Here is a 19,782-nt window from a genome sequence, read left to right on the forward strand (position 1 = left end):
TGATACTTTAGTTATATAATCACATATTATACAAGCATAATATCATTAGACATATACTGTAAGCACATGAATATTTGAAATGAATATTCATGAATAAAATCTGAACCCACCTGCTGAGATGAAGGCAGGGATGTGTGTGACGTAGGGGTGGTGGTGGAAATGGGGAGGGTTGTCGTTGATGTCTGCCACCACCACCGACACAGTGGCAGAGCTGGACGTGCCGAGGGGCTGCCCTCCGTCTGTGGCCACAACTAGGAGCTGATAGTTGGCTCTGGCCTCCCGGTCCAGTAGGGAGCTGGTGATGATCTGGCCTGTGGCTGGGTTGATGGAGAACTGACCGTTGCCTCCAGTCAAACTGTAACTGTAGGGATACATAGAAGAGGACACGTTTTAGTAACACACAGTGGGGAAATGAGAGGATTTGTACAGCATGGTTTTAGATGAGATGTTTCATTTATTTTCAATGGAACATATATGCATATACGTTATACACTACTTCGAGACATTACATTTACATTTAAGTCATTTAGCAGACGCTCTTATCCAGAGACAATATTTGAACATTAGTTTTAGTCAATACAATCTTAATACTGTTACTATACTCTCGCCAGGAGGAGCAGTTTCCTACATACATTACATTAGATATTGTGATAATATGCAGCACATACTACTGGTAAGCTTTCTACTGCCTATAAATGCCCAGATTCAAATATCTTGATCAGCATTGCCAAAATAATCCTACGGAGGGCACTGTTTTAAGCTTTAAAGAGGCAGAGAGTAATATTTCATTGAAAAACACAGACATAAAATAACTTAATACATTTTATGTGGTTTTTGTTTGATGAAAGCACCATCTATAATGTATTGGCCAAGCATTACCCAAATCTTAAGGTATTCATCTTAATATTGTATCTCATTCCATTTTCTCCTGTGTTTTGATGCTTCTCACAGAGGCTTTTTTTCAAACAGCTCACAAGAGCACATATTTTGAAAACGCTTCCTATAAAATGGGGACAAATTATGGAATAAAGTGTGAACACAGATGGAACACAGACTTATTGGGACCACAGACAACCAAGCTGTCTACAACCAGAAGTGGTTCAGACAGTCCAGAAGCAGAAGTTCAAAAAAGCCCAAGTTAATGGGCTGTGAGAATGGAAACTAATACTGATGGCAACTGGTTATGCTCTCCATTAAGGCCTAGAACCCATGGAAACCCTGATACTAGTTCTGTCATAGCCAATTAACATCCTCATTATGATGTTTTGGGAAAGTGGGGCAAACTGACGTACCCCCCCTGCGCCTCCCCATTGGGGGTACGAGGGCGAGGGGGGATCCGAATCAAATGTTCGGCTTGGGGTACAGGAGCCCCGCTTATGACCCTAGGGATGGAATGGGGTGGGGGACTGTACCTTACGACACCGTTGAGGCCCACATCTGCGTCGGAGCTGTTGACCAGGAGCACGTCGGTGCCGGTGGGTGCGTCCTCGGGGATGGTGGTGTGGAAGGTGGCCGAGGTGAACATGGGGACGTTGTCGTTGACGTCATCTACCAGGACGGTGACCGTACCCGTTCCACTCAGGGGAGGAGAGCCTGGTCATAAAAGGAGAGAGAGAGAAAAAAAAGAACGAGGGAATGAGAGCATATCAAAAGACCAAGAGCTTTATTTGAAAGACCTAAGGGATAAGTGCAGACCAACAAAGTACCATATGAGATGACTTATTGTGCTGGCTTATCATTTACATGCTGAAGCAATTTATGTCCTTTCAGGGACTCAAGCAAAAGATCCCTGCATTTAATCCAGCAAACGTCTTCGGTCACCACAAGTCCGACTTCCTGAGCCATACTGCCACATCAACACAAAACACGTCAGAAGAGTTCAATAACTCTGAAACAGAATCTTTAGAACGTGTCCTTCCTGGGGTCTTGCATATCATAGATTCAATCTGGTTGCTGAGGTACTAATATCTATTTTGAGGCAAGCAGCACTCGGTGAGTTACTCTGTGGAATTCGAGAACAGAAAATGCTATTTTCAGCAGAAATCTAACCGTTCTTTCCCCAAGCGAGTGACGAAATAAGGCTCTCTGGGCCCTGAGGGATGGATTTAAATCAATAGCAGATGAAAACGAACTCCAATGCAGAGATTCTAAAAGATTCAAACATCTGCTGGCTTGAAGTGCCACTTCACAAACCCTTCTTTAGATAGCACGTTAATTTAAAGTGTTACCAATGAATTCGCGGCTCACATGCAGATGTATATTCATCTGTTAATAGCATCAAATACTTGAACCTTGCATAATGTGCGGAGGCACAGATTAATAAGAATATAATCAAAAACATTTGGAAAAAGTGACCGTGAATAATCTCTCTTGGTCTGGAACCTGTGCACAATCAAAACATCAAGAGACTCCAGAATCTCACGCAGAGGGACAAGATGGAGTTTATCCCTTAGAGCCAGGAGGGGCTCTCCTGATTTGTAAAGATCAGGATCGTCCAAAACACGTGCTCCATAAGCTCTTTGCCGCATAACTAACACTTATCTGCTCGTTTGGATGACAAAGGGATTATGGTCCAGAGAAGAACCTTATATTTAGCTAATGAGCGTTGGGGTGATATCTGCTGTCATAGAACCTTCCTGTGAGAAACAATCCTCTCCAAATAATTCCAAAGACAGAACTTGCATTTAATTCCTGCAGATTCAACTCAATTCTTAATGCATCCAGCTGCAATGATTAGCACAGCAGTTCGCACAAACACACTTAAAATAGTTGAACGCCCCAAACAAAAAATGCATTCCAGCACAAAATAAATGATACATTCACGGGGAAAAAGTAAACAGGTTTTTATCCCAAAATACCGGGCTCAGAAACCACAAGCTCTAATCTTTATACTGTTGAGTCATTACAAAGATGAGTCATCCGTTGTTGTCCCTTCAGAAAAGTAGACCATGTTCACAATGCTGTATTTATTACCAACTATAGGCCTTAGACTTTGAAAGGAACATATGACACGGTAATTTATGATCATACAGTGCATCATTTCAAGGAAGGTGTTTCAAAGTAGAGAATAAGGCAGCCTTTGCTTACATATTCGCTCATTCAAAGGCAATAGATTTTTTAAGACCCCCCCCCAAGGCCCAAATGAAATGCATGGAACACTGAATACTATAAATATCATTAAGTTGGATTGTCCTCATTCAATTACATAACCAGTGGCACCAGTATCAAAACATATGAGTCAGCAAACTGCTTAGTAGCGGTGTGATGTGATTGCCATACAACGTGATGAGGACGCGGGACCCAAATGCCATATAACGTGATGAGATTAACAGGAATGAGTCATCATTTTGTTTTCGTGGGTTGTTATGGAAGCAGAGGGTGGTGAGTACGGCCCGGTAAATCACTGGAGTCGAGCTCCCTGCCATTCAGGACCTCTATACCAGGCCCAAAATGGTTTTCAAAGACTCCAGCCACCCAAGCCATAGACTGTTCTCTCTGCTACCGCACGGCAAGTGGTGCCAGTGCACCAGGCCCTGAATCATCATGTCCCTGAACAGCTTCCAACTCCAAGCCTTAAGACTGCTAAACAAGGCTGCTAAATAGCTAATCAAATGGCTACCTGCATTGACCCTTTTTTAAACTGACTCTCATACATTGGACTCCACTCACGCATACTTACACTGACACCTCAACACACACTACATAAGCCCACACAGATAACATGTGCACACACACACACACACACACACACACACACACACACACACACACACACACACACACACACACACACACACACACACACACACACACACACACACACACACACACACACACACACACACACACACACACACACACACACACACACACACACACACCACTTACGTTGCTGCTACAGCTCAGTCTATTATCTATCCTGTTGCCTAGTCACTTTACCCCTACCTATATGTACATAGTTGCCTCAATTACCTTGTTTCCCTGCACATCAACTCGGTACTGGTACTCCCTGTATATAACCATATTATTTTTTTACTCGTTATTGTTATTCATTAAATCACTGTGTATTATTCCTGGTGTCACTATTTAAATTTGTATTTGGTATTTTTTTTTAATCTTTATTTCCAACTCTGAATTGTTGGAAAAAGACCCATAAGTAAGCATTTCACTGTTAGTCAACACCTGTTGTTTACATAGCATGTGACAAATACAATTTGATTGATTGATTGAAGCAGATCAAAATGGCCGTCACTCTACAACTGATCCTCTTAATCAAGGAGGTTATTAAGCAGCATTCCATGTCAGACAGTATCTGTTTTAGTTTAAGGTAGCCAATGAGCCAATGTTATCAGGCAAGCTCTGTTTGACAGACAACTTGCGAGAAGCCCTGCAACGTCGCCGGCTAAGGATGTTCTGGTCTGCACCTCCTCGACTGTTTTAACGGCTTTAAAATCCAATTGCCGTTTGTCTCCGAGTCACTAACTGAGTGAAGCGTGGATATCTGTTTAACCTATGGAGACGTAGTGCAATGCAGACATGTTCAGTTGAAATACACCGTGTTCTCCGAAGCCAAGGTGGGTGCATGTTTTCCCAGCACATAGAATTGGCCCCTGAGGGTCAGAGTGGAGCCGCTGCAGTGCAATAGCATTGTTCCCCTTTTGGGAAAAAAACGGAAGACAATGGGGTTGGAGCAGCGTGTTTTTGTTTTTTAGGTGGGATACTTTTGGCTTCCGTCCAAACCTTTCACTTTTTTTTGGTAGGATGTGAATTCACAACCTGTTTACTCGCTCGGGAGAGAAGAAAGACTCGGCCTGCCGCCCCGCCACCGGAGAACCGAAGCAGCCGTTGCACTTGTGTGACCCTTGACCCCATGCCAAGCGCCCAGCGCATCAGGGGCTGGGCGCTAGGGACAGACTCTGTTACCCCAGCTAATCTGTGGGTAAGCCTGAAGGAAGCCCAACCCCCCGGCCTTAAACCCCATGAAACACTCCTCTCTCTGACCCTGACACTGCACTGAACTCACCCTTGTTGACAGCCAGGGTTCAAACGAAGGCATTTTCCACATCTTTCTGTGTGGATCAGTCTCACACCATCTTACTCTCTCCAGAGTCTGCTTCTTAACCTCCCGGGGATCATTGCGATCACATAACAAGAGCAGCTGTTTCTTGGATCTGCTGTCAAAATGTGTACATAGTTCTAAATCTCTCTCGTTACATTCTGTGGGCTCACAGATTCAGTCATCATGGAATACAATATCTTAGCCGGTATGCACATGTACGCAAATAATGGTGATTATGCATAGTTTTGGTTAGGAGGAAACGTTCCATGACTACTTATGTGACATTGAATCAGGGGAGGAAGAGACCATAGATATCACCCACACCCATACTTACAACGCTAAATTCCTAATTCTCACCCATATTTGGTAACAAGGCAAGTTAATAATTGGACTCCATTAGTTTGACCGTGACTGCCGAATGAAACAGCGAGAAGGATATGCAGTTTTAAAGGAAAGCTCTTTCACCCCAAAATATCAGCATCTCACCCAAAACAGCCTGCACTGGGATCTGGCAATCTCACTCCATTAGCGTGTGAAGGTCAATGATTTATTTTCAGCTGACTTGTATGGCGAACGTTACCACCACTTGTGACCAATGGCAGGAGAGATATGGCAGAGCTAGGCATACAGCAGGTTTGGCTGTAAGCAAACCTTGTCTCGCCCACCGACACATGACAAATGCAATCATTGTTCCATGGAAAGAAAGCCGGTGGAAAGTATCACCGGGACGTCTGCAGAACCGGTTGTGCTGCCATGCATTGTGGTTAAAAAAGTATTGTTTCCATAGGCAAAACGTGTTCCCAGAAAGCTCTTTCTTCCTGCTGCACCAGCAGTTCTGTGTATTTGACACTATTTACGAGTTAGTATAAACCGCAGCATGTTTTTTCCTGCCATCTCCGGTGATACCCCAGGGTAGGCCCTAACTTCATTACATTCACTGGGGGAAAAGGCTTGGTAATCTATCACATGGTGCATAGTTAGAGGAACACACTGTTTCGGTAGACATGATCCCAAAAATGTCTTGATTAAAGAAATTAATTTTAAAAAAATTAAACATGGCTGAAATCGAGCTTCAGCAGTTGGAAAGGTGCCTGATAAGGTACCAGATAAAGCCATCTGACACCACTTCTGCTCCATTTGAATCGAGTTTCACTCGTTTGCATACTCTTCTATAGGTGTTCATCTTAGGTTGTGTAGGAAAACAAACTGCTCTGACCCGACGTGCCCCTGTCCTGATGATTACACTTTCATACATCAGTATTTACGTCACACTGGGACATATCAACAACACAGCGATACATTGTATATGCTACATGGGGGACTTTGCTGTGATTACAAAATGTTTTGCCAACAAGCGCTGACTGGCTCAAAGTGTATATATTTAATCAAAATATGTCTTGAAGATTACAACATGAGGAAATGGTGTTTGGACCCAAGAAATGTGCTCTTTCAATCAGTAAAGAAAATATTTCATCTCGTGGTACCGTGTTTCCAAGACAAAGATTGCCCCCTGAGACTCGTAGTGGAGTCAGCAAGCTCTGCAATAGTGTTGAGACACGATGAACCCAAGCTAAGTCCTGACAAGAGACTTGTCTCCACAGTTAACTTTTTAGTTTCCAACGGAAGAATTCAGACTGATGATATTCAGATAACCTTGTAGATGCCATTAGAGTACGGGAGAAAACAAAAGATAGAGACGTTGCGTCATTATGGCCCATTTCACACGCAGAAATACGACACCTCAGCTAAATTCCTTAAGCACAAGCGCAGTATGAGGATTCCTCACCCCTTTAATTCAATCAAAAAAGCAATACCATTTAAGCGTAAAGCATACTCCCCTAGGCTTGTTCACTGACAAAATGTGGGCAGCTGAGACCAAAACATAACTGTCTATTTGATATTTCTAAATTATACCTAATGGTCATGAGAAGAACGATGTTCAGTTCCTCCCTAATATGCAATTATTCCATTTGAGCCTGGGCTCCTTAAAGGTCTGTTATTGGTGGGGTCAAATGAGCGAATGGGAGAACCCTAAATAACCCTAGGTGTCAGCGTTCAAAATAACAAGCTCCGAAGACTCACTGGGAGTGCTGTGTTCCATCTGCTCAGCTTGCTCGGCCTTAAACACACACAGACAGTTTTCCTTGTAAGCCGGCCATAAGCCCTCCCCTGTAAGCAATGTCTAGCATAAACATATGGCAGAGTCTAAGCACCTTATTAGTGTACATTACCAGTGGACAAATCACATTAGCCCTGGAAAAGGTGGCATGGGCCATACTTTCGGGGCTGGAGGGGGTACAAAATACATAGTTAATTACAATGAAACTATCTGAAGATGGTGGGAGAGCATATGCCACACATGGAGGTCTGTGCAGGGGGTTGACTTGGAGGAAATGGCTGCAACACCCTGAGAAGTGTTGTAACCTCCAGGGATTGGCCAGTCTGAGCTGTGGTAAGAGAGAGGTTTGGGATGTCTTACTGGCACTGGGGATAATCTCTTCCTTCAATATCATCCAGTGATCTATTGTTGAACACTTCATCAGAAGAATGGCATCGTTGTCCAAACTCTTGGGTTCATTAAAGTTGGAAGTTCCCGGACAGGTTGACTTAGGAAGATGGATGAATGTGTAAATTTATGAGACAGCCATCTGTAGCTGGGAGCTTAAGGCTAAACGGTTAATTACGCTTTATGGACTGCAGCTAGATTGTGTTCTTTTGGGACAGCGTAAATAAAACACATCATTACTCACAGTGAATTGGCCGCCATCTCGCCCCAAAATTGACATTTTTCTCCTTCTGAGAACCTGTTGCTTTGCGACAAAGCTCCTTTTAATGCGCCCGCTCCAACACTCCTGAATGGGGATGGTGAGGCTGTGTGTGTAGGTTGCGAGCTATCCCACCGCTGCGTTTGCCAGACGTAACAAAGTAAACAGGGATTTTTCTCACAGCTAATGAGTGAGAGAATATTAAAAGGCTATTCCCAGCTATAAAACAACAGAACATGCCACTCCCTGTTTCGAAAACCCTATTTCAATCTCAGACGTATTCATCAAATTATACCTAAAACGTTATAGAACTTTCCAATTATTTATGGAGTGCCGTGTCTGAACGGTTTGACATACTTTCCCCCATATGTTATGGATAGGGTTTGGAGACAGACAGACAGACGGACGGACGGACGGACGGACGGACGGACGGACGGACGGACAGACAAGAAAAGTCCATTGACAGACAAACTGCCATTTTCTTCTACTGCAGGGCACATACTAAGAGTTTATGAAGTGATTTTTCCTTTTGTGCTGTTATTACCATAGCATGTTTAGTTTTTGCTGAACTGTTCAATGGTTCTGACATTGCTGTCGACCAGTAAGCCCGTACAGAGGTCCCCCCCATTCTATTGTAACACAGCCTTACCAATGCATCTTAGTGCAAATGACAATGACTGTTGTTTCCAAAAGTAAAAAAAGAGTGACAACAACTGAAAAAGATCTGTCTATGCCACTAATTTCTAATGCCTATTGGCATAAATTGTATGCCAATGCATTATTTTGGCAGCTAATTGCTCATTTGAGATGAACTGATTCTTTATTTTTACCCTTAAAGTTAACAGTAAGTTGACTGAGAACACATTCTCATTTACAGCAAAGTCCTGGGGAATAGTTACAGGGGAGATGAAATGAATGAAGCCAATTGGAAGCTGAGGATGATTAGGTGGCCATGATGGTATAAGGGCCAGATTGGAAATTTAGCCAGGACACTGGAGTCTTACAACAAGTGCCATGGGATGTTAAGTGACCAGAGTGTCAGGACAACCGTTTAACGTCCCATCCGAATGACGGCACTCTACACAGGGCAATATCCCCAATCACTGCCCTGGGGCATTGGGATATTTTCTTAGACCACATAACACAAACTGTGATCACGGTTGAAAAGACCTGCTCAGGGTCACAGAGAGCCAGAGTTTTTAAAACATGGATCTCCTGGCTGCCGCAGAGCACAAATTATTCAACCCACACCATCTCTTTAAGACTCTTATCAGACACGAAAGCTATTTTGCACAAACATTATGTTCCAGAAATTGTTAAGCGGACCATAAACCATGATTGGAAAAAGAGGCATAGGGAAAAAGCTCCTCCACATTATTACTGCGCTGGTTTTTAAGAGTTGATATAGAATGTTACAGGTCTGTTAAAGTTCATTTGGGGGGGCTGATGTTTTATTTGGCCTCGTCTTGTGTTGCCACTAGTCTGCATGGCTGAGGACTTCAGAAATGGTCCCATTAAAGATTTATTGTGGCAAGATTTGGACAGTGATTTGGCAAGGTCCCTGCTAAGCTTTTACAACACCTATTACTTATCAGTCATTCTCAAGACTTTGTCAGCTTCACTTTTTGTTGAAATCAGTCTAAGGAGCTAAACACTAATGCGGTCAAGCTAGGTAAGGACATAGATGAGAGATATTTCCCAAAAACATTTTTAAAAACATTTTTAAAAAAGGATCTAGAAATAAATCCAAGATGGAGATCATTTTTAAGACGACCAGACCGCTCATTCCTAATGGATGAATCCTATGCTGGGACATAGTATAGAAACCTAAGAAAATGTACAGACCAGATTCATGAGAAGCCATTGAACAACATAAAAGATCCTGTCTTCAAATGGGATGGCCATTACAATCCTTTATCTACTAAGGCGTCATTTAGCCCTGAAAAGGAGAAAGTAAAAACACTTTGGCCCTAATGGCAAGATGTGAAAGAGGGGATCTCTATGCGACGGTAACCGCCACCACAGGCATGGGCCGGGGGATTTACTGTGCCTCTTTAATAAACGGGACCAAACGTTGTGCATGTCAATGTTCCTCCGGGGACGTTTTAACACACGCACATGCACTAGACTAGTCCAACTCCCAGCACGGTTGCCCCCACTGACAGCTTGATCCTCAAGGCAATGGAGATATTCTTGAGTATGAGGGTGAGCACAACTAGCGAACTTCCAACGTCATACAGGAATTTATTTTTTATTTTTTTAAATACAGCATTACGCAAAGGAGGTAGTCTAATGGGCATTATAATTATTGCTATAAGCATTCATAAAGGAGCATGGCTCGATGGACAGCCTAAATGAATGCATGTACAGTGCCTTCAGAAAGTATTCACACCCCTTAACTTTTTCCACATTTTGTTGTGTTACAGCCTGAATGTAAAATGTATTAACTGGAGATGTGTTGTCACTGGCCTACACACAATACCACATCATGTCAAAGTGGAATTATGTTTTTGGAAATGTTTACAAATGAATTAAGACTCAGTCAACAAGTATTCAACCCCTTTGTTATGACAAGGCTAAGTGCAAACGGGCAAGACTTAAGTAAAAATGTGATTAATTAACAAGTCACAAAATAAGTTGCACTGACACTGGGCAATAATAGTTTCACAGTATTTTAGAATGGGTACATCATCACCTATACCTCACATACAATTATTTTCAAGATCCCTCAGTCCGAGCAGTGAATTTCAAACCCAGATTCAACCACAAAGACCAGGGAGGTTTGCTAATGCCTTCCAAAGAAGGGCACTTATTGGTAGATGGGTAAAAATTAAAATTTAAAAAAATAAACAGACACTGAGTTTCCCTTTGAGCATAGTGAAGTTATTAATTCTACTTTGGATGGTGTATCAATACAACATTGTAGTTACACCACAATACAATTGACGGAGTGAAAAGAAGGAAGCCTGTACAGAATACAAATATTCCAAAACATGGATCCTGTTTGCAACCAGGCACTTAATTAATACTTTAAAAAATGTGTCAAAGCAATTCACTTTTTGTCCTGAATATAAAGTGTTACGTTTGGGGCAAATCCAATACAACACATTACTGAGTACCACTCTCCATTGCATAGTGGTGACTGCATCATGTTATGGGTATGATTGTAATCGTTAATGACTGGGAAGTTTTACAGGATAAAAAGAAACAGAATGGAGCTGAGCACTGGCAAAATCCTAGAGGAAAATCTGGTTCAATTTGCTTTCCACCAGACACTGGGAGATGAATTCACCTTTCAGCAGGACAATAACCTAAAAGGCAAATCTACACTGAATCAAGAAGACACTAAATGTTCCAGTGTGGCTGAGTTACACTTTTGATATAAATCTGTGGCAAGACCTGAAAATGGTTGTCTGGCAATGATCAACAACCAATTTCACTGAGCTTGAAGAATTTTGAAAAGAATAATGGGCAAATGTTGCACAATTCAGGTGTGGAAAGCTCTTAGAGACTTACCCAGAAAGACTCACAGCTGTATTCGCTGCCAGAGGTGATACAAACATTATTTTTTTCATACAACTTTTTAAAAATGTTTTTTTAAATAGATTCGAATTTTTCTTCCACGTTCACATTCCAAAGTATTTTGTGTAGATCGTTGACAAAAAGTGACAATTAAATCCATTGAATCCCACTTTGCAACAACAAAATGTGGAAAAAGTCAAGGGGTGTGAATACTTTCTGAAAACACATTCACGTTATATCGATGGTTAGAAACTGCTAGCATCAAACCCCGCAGACGACACAGCTATAGTTTGATGTAAATTACTTTAGGAGATGTTTAACATCTGCAGAGTTAATATACGTACTGCACTGTAAACATATGGCCTTCTAAAATATTTTTGGGTGAGAAGCAATGCTATGACAGTTCACGGTGCATGCACAAGGCCAACATGTCGTACATTAAATGTTCATTTTTTTTGGTGTGTGTGTACACGTGTCACGTGTGTACCTCCTTTTTACGAGTTTCTATTGTCCTACAGCCTTCTATGTGGGGGAATTACTTGTACAGGTATGCTGGTAGGCAGTGGGTTACAAATCGGATTTTCCTTCAGTTGATCCCAGATGTTTGCCCCATATAGCTATTACAGTTGCCTGAGACTCAACAGTTCTATTATCTCTCTTTTTTTAGTCACACTTTTCCCTCAGAAATTATGCCAACAACTTTCCACTGCAAGCGGATCTGATCTTCAAGTTTCCCTTCAACAAGCCTCCTTGTAAAACACCTTTATGCAGCTTGTATTTGTGCCACATTTCATGCCGGAGCGCAGATTTCCAAATAATGACAGGAGCGTGCCAAACTCCCTGCTCCCCAGCCAGGAACCATTATGAGAACCAGGACCAGAGAGCTCTTTTGTTTCCATCCATTTCATGACAGATTTCACTCAACAGAGTCAGGCCTGAAACTCCACTCAGCCACTGGTTAACGAGTTTACCTTCGTTGAAACCCTCAGACAGGCCCTGGAACAGTGGCAGCCGCAGGATAGAGCAGCAACACAAGCCCTTCCAAATAAGTGGAATTCATTCCATGATCCGTGATCCACATCAACCATATTTCAACTACACAACTATTATTAGGCCTACTGTGTGTCACCCAAAGACATCATTGATTTGACAAGAAGGCTAGCTCTGAAATGTGCAATAGAAAAATACTTTAAAAAAACGACTAAGTATTTACTTTTTTAAAAACGTTTTCCTTTTCTTGCAGTAAAGAAAGAGTTCAAATGCAAGTGTTAAAATGAGCTGTACTTGACAGTGATAACGTGGGATAAAGTCTTCAACATCTACTGTACCTTAAAGATGTCCTGCCAGATAGTAAATGGGATAACAATTTCCCTCCGTGTCTCGGCCTCAAAAATGTGAGGGTAATTTAGACTGCACTATGATTATGGGTTTTTCGATATTTTGATATTCTACTCAAATCCCTCTTCATGCATAATTTTTTCTTCATGGGGAAACTTCCAAAGTGTTCCATCAAATATTTTGGATTTGTTGAGTAATAGAATCTTGTGGAGCATTCAAAGAGGACCACAATAATTGCCATAATTCATTTAGAATTGTCTATAATTGAATCATAGTATTCAATGTCTCTGAATTTGAGAGTAAGTCACAAATCAAACAAAATCAGCAAGGTTGTGTTACATTTCGTGACTTTGACCATTTTGACTGGAGATGAAAGGTACAGATTGTGCTTTTAAGCCCATGGCACTTCCAAAACAACCATGAGGGCAAGATGCCACCCAGGTCTGACACCATATATATTTCAGACCTTGCAATCAGGAAAGCCCCTTATTATAATCCAATATCCCAATACACGCATATTATCGCGGAGTATAGAGAGTGAATCTCAACATTAATTACTCCCCAAAGTCTACACCAAGTCAAAAATATCCAGCATTTCTGCTGGTCACATGGTCAGTCCAGGGATGAAACAGAACCACCCTTTGACCATGACGACCATGCCAGAGTAGCCCAAAGAAACATATGCTTAACTAACCATACCATGTGATTTGGCTCCAACAAGGATACACATGTACCAACTTAACTGCACATTTACTGACCTCTATGGAATGACAACCTGACCTATTATCTGGATAAAACAAGCTCCACCACCGTATCCAAACAAACAGAGAAGGGCCCTATTCTATCAAATACAGGATATACACTGAGTATACCAAACATTAGGATCATACCCCAGTCCTTTTGCCCTCAGAACAGACTCATTTCATCGGAGCATGGACTCTACAAGGTGTCGAAAGCGTTCCACAAGGATTCTGGCCCATGTTGACTCCAATGCTTCCCACAGTTGTGTCAAGTTGTCTGGATGTCCTTTGGGTGGTGGACCATTCTTGATACACACAGGAAACTGTCAAATGTGAAAAACCCAGCAGCGTTGCAGTTCTTGACACAAACCGGTGCTCCTGGCACCTACTACCATACCCCGTTCAAAGGCATTTAAATATTCTGCCTTGCGACTCCTGTGGCGGGCCGGGCGCAGTGCACGCTAAACTAAGTCGACAGGTGCACGGTGTTCCCTCCGACACATTGGTGCGGCTGGCTTCCGGGTTGGATGAGCGCTGTGTTAAGAAGCAGTGCGGCTTGGTTGGGTTGTGTTTCGGAGGACGCATGGCTTTCGACCTTCGTCTCTCCTGAGCCCGTACGGGAGTAGTAGCGATGAGACAAGATCGTAACTACTAGCAATTGGATACCATGAAATTGGGGAGAAAAGGGGGTAAAAATTCAACAACAACAAATCCTTCTTTAACCTGTCGCCTCCCCTTCATCTACACCGCTTGAAGTGAATTAAACAAGCGTCGTCAATAAGGGATCATAACTTTCACCCGGATTCTCCTGGTCAGTTTATGTCATGGAAAGATTAGGTGTTCCTAATGTTTTGTGCACTCAGCGTACATAAAAAGCCTGAAAGAATGCATGTTTAGATGAATTTACTCTGGGGGGAGAAAAAAAACAATGCGTAGCTTCTAGTGTGAAATCCAGACTGTTCAGATATGTGTTCTATGTCAGGATATTTTGCTCTATGACCATGTGATGCAACACAGATGCCTCCTAAAGAGGAGCGCTCATCCTTCGCCAGAGATATGCTCCCTTTTCAAGGAGATGATAGACACTAACATGTTGAATATGGTATGCATTTGCACAGGAGCGCCATACTTCAGAACACCAAAGAGACGTAATAAAACATTGCGGCCGCTATCCATCTTCATGTTGTCTTGTTACTTAGACACATTTTCACAAGGATTTTGCTTTGACCTCCCCTCACAGGTTTCTCTGCTGTGTTCTTACCCGAGTCGGTTGCCGTGATGACGAGGGTGTATTTTCCCTGCGCCTCGCGGTCCAGGGTCTGGGTGAGGATCAGCTGACCATTGGACGACAGACTAAAGGCTCCTTCCTCGTTCCCACCGCTCAGCATGTAATTCAGCTGGCCATTGGAACCCAGGTCATCATCCCTCGCCATAACCTAGAGTAAAAATAGACACTATTTCAGAGATTCCAAAAAATATGACAATACCTAATATTGTCTGACAAATGGGACCATTCAAATCTGATATTGGTCTTTCCCAACCCCCGCTCCTATTGCTGCGAGGTTGGGCGTAAATCTTGAGACTGAAAGGACTCATTAGTGAGTGCCAGCGCAGTATGGGCGCTGCCTGCCAGGGCACAGATAGAGGGCCACAGCCAGGTTGGCACAGGGATGTGTTCTTGGGTGGCGACCCACCCCACTGGCGCTGTTCCCACATAGCTGCAGACTCATTTCCTCATAGGTACTGTACAGTATACAGGCAAACTACACTTCATTTTTTTGTGGCTGCTCACTGAAGTGGAGACAGGTTGTTTCGAGAACCCATTTCGTTCAATTTGGTTTTTAGATCGTAATGGGTCCAACAGGTTAACTCTGTACAATTTCATATACCAATGATATTTTCTTAAGCAATTATTTTTTATCTCAAACGAGTGAAACAAGAAAACTGATTGGTATCATATATAATTTATTTAATTCGCAAAAACAGGACCACCATGCTTGATGTTTTTGTAAATGGATACCATACACATACTTATTGGGTTAATATTCCTACAAATGTAGTTAAGCCATTAGCTCATTGAAGGTCTTAGGCCTGGCATATCAATTAGTGCTTTGTTTATGGCTCAAAAGTCCAGTCCAGAAATGTGAATAACATTTGACCATAACAGTTTAGAATGGTTGACTGAAAGTGAAAGACCACACTGACCTGTAGTATGTTCCTGGGGAGAGTCCCCACATTCTCCTGAACGCTCACAGAGTAAGGAGAGAGCTCGAACACCGGCGGGCAGTCGTTCATATCCAACAGCACGATGTTGACCGTGGAGCGGTCCACCCTTGGGCTGCTTCCGCGGTCGGCCGCCTGGACCACCAATGAGTAAGACGACTGCACCTCGCGGTCCAGCTGCTTGGCCACCGAGATCACCCCGGTGACAGAATCAATACGGAAATCTGAGTTGGTGTTGCCACCAGCAATGGAGAAGCGGATCTGCCCGTTGGTTCCCTCATCAGCGTCACTGGCAAACACCTGGATGACGTCGGTCCCCGTCAGCATGCTCTCCTCGATCTCGATGTCGTAGATGTTCTGCGAGAAACTGGGCGTATTATCGTTAACGTCCAGCACCAGCATTGTCACATCCATGGCCGAAGACAGCGGCGGCTCGCCCTTATCCGTGGCTACCACCGTGAGCGTATAATTCGACATCTCCTCCCGGTCCAGTTCGCCCACCAGCCTCACGTCTCCATCGATAGTTCCTATGCTGAACGTATTCCCAAAGGGGCCTTTCAGGGAGTACTCCACGTAGCTGTTGGGCCCGCTGTCTGCATCGATGGCATGGGCTGTGAAGACCACCGTGTCGACTGGAGTATTCTCCTGGATATAGGTCCTCTTCTGTGAGGTGAAGGTTGGCGGGCAGTCGTTGACGTCCAGCAGGATGATGGACACCTGGGCCGTGCTGGTGAAGCGGGTCATGGGGGCGAGGGCCAGGTCATGGACAGTAACCACCAGGTTGTAGAAGGACTGGGCCTCCCGGTCCAATGCCTTTCTGGTCTGGAGTACCCCCGCCTTGGTGACGTCAAACTGGCACTGAGGATCTCCTGATGCAATGGTGTAGAGTAGCTGGGCATTCGGACCTGGAAGGCAAGCAATAGCCATTGATTTTGAGTCAGTGATCTTGAAGTTACTTGTACTAGAAAATGTGAAGTTCTGAAGAAGCTTTGTGTGCTTGCTTCAGCTGTTTTTGATGGTAGGGGGTCGTTACAGTTTAATGGACCCTTGTGTTTCAAGACAAAGTATTCATCTAGAAAACATGGGATTAGACTATTTTAAAATAGACCCAAGAACATGTCACGTGATATACTGCACTGTTCCTCGAACATTTTGAATGGCATCTACTGATATTGGGTTGCTTAGATATATGACTGTTACATACTGTATGTCTGGATTAGAATTGTATGTTTAAGCAATAATCGATAAGGGGGTGTGGTATATGGCCAGTATTCCACAGCTAAGGGACTGCTCCTTAAGCACGACACATCACGGAGTGCCTGCATACAGCCCATAGCCGTGGTATATTGCCCATATACCATTGCTATTATAAACTGGTAACCAACGTAATTTGAGCAGTAAAAATATTTTGTCATAACCATGGTATAAGGCTTGATCTACCACGGCTGTCAGCCAACCAGCATTCCGGGCTCGAACCACCCAGTTTCTAATTGCTATCGACATGCATTTCCACAAATTGTCTTCACACAAACAACTGCAGCTCAGCAGCCTTCCACTTTCTTCCTCCAAACAGACAATGCTTTTATGCAGCGTGAGACACAGCACAGCAACTAAAAATCATCTCCTTTACTGAATGCCCGCCGCATTCTATAATTTCAGATTTTCCTCACAATCGAAACATTCATTTCAATTACATCATTAACTACAGTAACTGCACAAATGCAAACTATCAGACCTTGAAATCTAGTCTAATCCTCAGTCCTCCCCTGGAGCCGGGGAAAACTGAACTTAAATTGAGCGGCTGTAATTCAAGTCATTGGGGTATTCATGTGGAGAGCGGCCTGGCACCTTCCCACACTCCAGCTGAGTTTACTGTACACAAGCAATCCCTTATCAAAAGGCCAAGTCCCCAGTTTACAACCACGTCTACAGGGGGTCAAGGACGGAGGAACTTCAGGAAGTGCTAACAATGACGTTTAGTGGTGCTGATAACACAGAGAGAACATTGAGAAAACACTGACAATCAAAAGTGAGGGTCAATGAGAGCGAGTGGACAGTGGAAGAGAGGAAGCCTGACGTTGGGAAAAAACAAGACAGACTTCTGCCCCAGGAATGTGGGTTACAGTAACCACATTAGGCCTGGTCTGGTTGGAGCGGTAATTGCAGTCGGAGAGGGACGGTAAGGGCTGTTATAATAGCATGGAGCAGCCTAACCGTAACCACCTGAAATGGACGAATACCTCAAAGCCACTTATAGGCCTAATGAACCATATTTCACAATGTGATTCTAATGTGACAGGAAATAAAATGTCAAATAAATGTATGGCGAAGATTTTGTTTAGTGAACTGCCTTATCATCACAGCATTATCATTATAGGTGTTGATGTCATGCAAAAAGAGTTGCGGGCCTTGCATAGTACTGTATATGCAATGTTGGTTTATATATTTCCCCCTAGAGTGGATGAAATTGCATCCGCAAAATGTTGTAACACAGCTACAATGACCAACATGCTGGAAAACCATGTGAACATTACAAAAGCCGAGACCATAATGTGGACTCAAAACTCATTTACATTTTTAATTCCTCTGCCATTTTTAAAGTCATGCTCCCCTCCGCCCTTGACTTTTCATAAATACGTCTATATAACACACGGTCCTTCTTAGAATCTTAACACCTTGAAGTTTTTAGAGGACAGGTCATTGTTTTCTGCCCCTCATTCAACACCAGTCATTCACCCGGGCAGTCCGCCTGCACAGCTGATGGCCCATCAAAACTAAACCTAAACTATATCGACACCTGTTTCACATATATAATATTAGTAAGCATAAAGGAAAGAGGCTCTATTCAATCTGTATAGCCGAAGCGTTATAGATTCCACTATTGAAATTTGAAGGAAATTTCAGATTGAGTTGACATATTCTAATTGTATTTAACTAGGCAAGTCAGTGAAGAACAAATTCTTGACCACCTAGGAACAGTGGGTTAACTGCCTTGTTCAGGGGCAGAATGACAGATTTTTACCTTGTCAGCTCGGGGATTCGATCTTGCAACCTTTCGGTTACCAGTCCAACGCTCTAACCACTAGGCCACCTGCCGCCCACATTCAGTGTTTATCGTGAATGCAGTCTCCGCTAAAGCACCATTGCCTTTAAATGTCAATCATCACGCTATAACGCTGAACATCCGCTATGTGGATTGAATAGAGCCCAATAATAAATTGACAATTGTCTGATGGGTGACAATTTGTCAATGGTTTGTTCTCAGGGCACTACTCACAAAGAGACCCTGGTCTCAATTGGGCTGCCCTGAATAAACAAAGTTAAATAAATAAAGAAAATATATATTATCAATTGTCAAATTGTATATGAAGAGATGGGCGCTGCTTGGAATTGACACAGTGGCAGAAAACAGAGCACCACAAATACACTTTTTCTAATCCTCCTACAGAGTTAAATGCAGGTAAGACTCTTTGAGGTCTAAATAGCATAAGAAAGAGCAGATTCTGCAATCCCTAAAACACTTACCTGTGTCAAATGCCAACATTCAAGAGGTGAGCTCTATTTCAGAATATCATTTCCAAGAATTACCGCTGTTCCATGCGCTCCACACATGAGCATGCGTCAGAAAATACTAGTGATGTAATTCAACTTAAAAGGGGCAGTCAGCAGTTGCTACATCTATTTTTGGACTTATAAATTCGTTTTTTTTTGTTGTGCCCCATTGATTCTTGAAAAAGATAACATATAAATGCCTCATGAGCTGACATCAACTGTCGTACCCCGTCAGAGCACAAAATATAAACTTGTTTTACTCCAATGTTCGTCCAAAAAAATAAATAATAATAATGTAAACAAACACTGTATAGCCTAACAACAGAATTTTGATACCATGGATGGTCAGTCCTTGCATCCATAGTCTTTGAATTTGAGAGTGATCACATTACTCTGTTCTTCTGAAATGTCTTATTCCCATGTTTCTCAAAGCCCCCATGCAGTCTTTGTATGTTTAAATCATAACTGCTCATGAAAATAACAAATATATTTTTTATCATTTATTTCCCCGAGCTTCCTTAGTCATTGAAATACTCAGTTTGATCGTGTGGGCGTGTTGATGCAAATATAAATATATATATTG

The 19,782-nt window shown here is 42.8% G+C and overlaps 1 protein-coding gene across 1 annotated transcript in view; it reads right to left on the minus strand.

Moving 5' to 3' along the window:
- The window catches only part of LOC118363553 (protocadherin Fat 4), a 96,964-nt gene that overhangs the window by 16,187 nt on the left and 60,995 nt on the right, over window positions 1-19,782 (minus strand). Inside the window, exons 5-8 of the mRNA XM_035744521.1 lie at window positions 15,630-16,552; window positions 14,686-14,860; window positions 1,413-1,593; window positions 111-361 (exon numbers count right to left, since the gene is read on the minus strand). Of these exons, the coding sequence (XP_035600414.1) occupies window positions 111-361; window positions 1,413-1,593; window positions 14,686-14,860; window positions 15,630-16,552 (1,530 nt within the window). The remainder of the gene's footprint in view (window positions 1-110; window positions 362-1,412; window positions 1,594-14,685; window positions 14,861-15,629; window positions 16,553-19,782) is intronic.

The sequence above is a fragment of the Oncorhynchus keta genome, chromosome 30 (genome assembly GCF_023373465.1).
Source record: "Oncorhynchus keta strain PuntledgeMale-10-30-2019 chromosome 30, Oket_V2, whole genome shotgun sequence".
In the NCBI taxonomy this organism is placed as follows: Eukaryota; Metazoa; Chordata; class Actinopteri; order Salmoniformes; family Salmonidae; genus Oncorhynchus; species Oncorhynchus keta.